Raw genomic sequence first — 1,502 nt, forward strand, 5'->3', positions numbered from 1 at the left:
GAGCCGCGGGTTCGATACCGGCTGCTGGGAAGGACCCGGCAGCACGACGGGCTTTTGTTGCCCGGTTGACGTTGAGCTAAAGATTCACGGCCGTGACGATCTCTGCTCTGAAGCCGCAGCAACGAGGGCAGGGGATCCCCGTGGCTGGATGCCCAAAACGGGGTTTGGTGGGTGATCGTTGTTTAAAAGCAGGATTGGTAACAGGGTGAAAGACTTGAGCATGACTGGGCAAGAATGTAGTGGCAGCTGACAGGATGAAGGTGTAACCTCTTAGCAACCGCCTTAGCAAATTTTAATAAAATGCTAAAAACTACATCACTGTGTGAATAACGAGCATGCTAATCTGGTAACCTCGTTTTAAACACAAGCTTAGAGGCATATGTGTAGTTAATTTGGCAGCCCATTATGCATTTCGTTGTGATTTTCCTGCCTCCTGAAAGGTGTGCTGGCTCAGGTTAAACACCCAGCACTGCTCAGGGCTTGAGCAGGTGAAGCCACCACCTTGCCCATCTGCAGCCACGTGGCCAGTGGCTCTGGGCAAGAACAAAGTCAACCACAGCCTGGAGGCAGTAGTAGGTGACAGTGTAGGACAGCTGAGTTTTCTGGACAGAAACCTCTCCCAGAAAAGGGTCACTCCCTTTAGTTATAAGTTACTGCATGAACAATATTGGTCCTGAGGGGCTTGGAAACAGCCCTGTCGCTCCGAGACCCCTGTGATTTCTCCTTAACCCAGTACAAATCAGAAGCACAAGAACTAGGAAATAAACAGAGGGTGTTTCCATGGGAACTCTGAATGTTTAATATGGAAAATTACAGAACATCAACACGTTTTCTGGGGTGGCTGCCTGTCTCCCAGGACAGACACAGTGACACGCTGAAGCTCGGTGGCTGCCAGGAATCCATTCTGCCTACACCTGACGTGGAGGAGAAAGGGGGAGCAGCAGCACTGAGGATCCAGGATCCACCGACACGAGCCATGGAACCAGATGGACAACGACCCCCGCCTTCACTTCAGCTTCTTAAACAGTTTGTGAGCAACCTGCAAAGAAGAGGCAAAGCATTTGGTCACTCATAGCTTAGGGCTGGAAATCAGCAGGGTGTTACCAGGTTTCTGGGTTGCCAGTGCAGCCTCCTGCTCTTCTTCACGTTTTGCAACAATTTGTTCAAGAAAACAAACAAGCTGAGATTTCTCACAAAGTTTTCACCTGTGGTTAAGAGGGTTTAACTGTAAAAGGCCGAACATAGCACTGAAATAACGGGAGTGTCATTTGTAGGGCAGAACCAACACGTTTGACAGACTGAACAGCTACCATGTCTCACATTGTCTGCCCTCCCAGAAGCGTGGCTAAGGGCTGCCCTGCCCCGTGCACCAGCAGGGACGTTGGACCCACGCGTGCTGCACTTACACAGTGGTCCCTGGCGTGCAGGAAGTCAAAGAGCTCCTCCGTGCACTGCTCTTCCGTCTGGGACCTGGAGGAGACCCGCGCGTCGCACTGCTCCAG

General features: G+C 51.5%; 2 protein-coding genes across 2 annotated transcripts in view; both read right to left on the reverse strand.

The window, feature by feature from the left end:
• Nucleotides 1–978, reverse strand: part of NSUN4 (NOP2/Sun domain family, member 4) — a 4,572-nt gene extending 3,594 nt beyond the window's left edge. The window contains exon 1 of the mRNA XM_010006687.1: nt 913–978. Within this exon, the coding sequence (XP_010004989.1) occupies nt 913–978 (66 nt within the window). The remainder of the gene's footprint in view (nt 1–912) is intronic.
• Nucleotides 979–1,006: 28 nt separating this feature from the next.
• LOC104396790 (cytochrome b-c1 complex subunit 6, mitochondrial) overlaps nt 1,007–1,502 on the reverse strand; it is a 1,697-nt gene continuing 1,201 nt past the window's right edge. The window contains exons 2-3 of the mRNA XM_010006688.1: nt 1,407–1,493; nt 1,007–1,039 (exon numbers count right to left, since the gene is read on the reverse strand). Of these exons, the coding sequence (XP_010004990.1) occupies nt 1,007–1,039; nt 1,407–1,493 (120 nt within the window). The remainder of the gene's footprint in view (nt 1,040–1,406; nt 1,494–1,502) is intronic.

The sequence above is a fragment of the Chaetura pelagica genome, unplaced genomic scaffold (genome assembly GCF_000747805.2).
Source record: "Chaetura pelagica isolate M959 unplaced genomic scaffold, ChaPel_1.0 scaffold69, whole genome shotgun sequence".
Lineage (NCBI taxonomy): Eukaryota > Metazoa > Chordata > Aves > Apodiformes > Apodidae > Chaetura > Chaetura pelagica.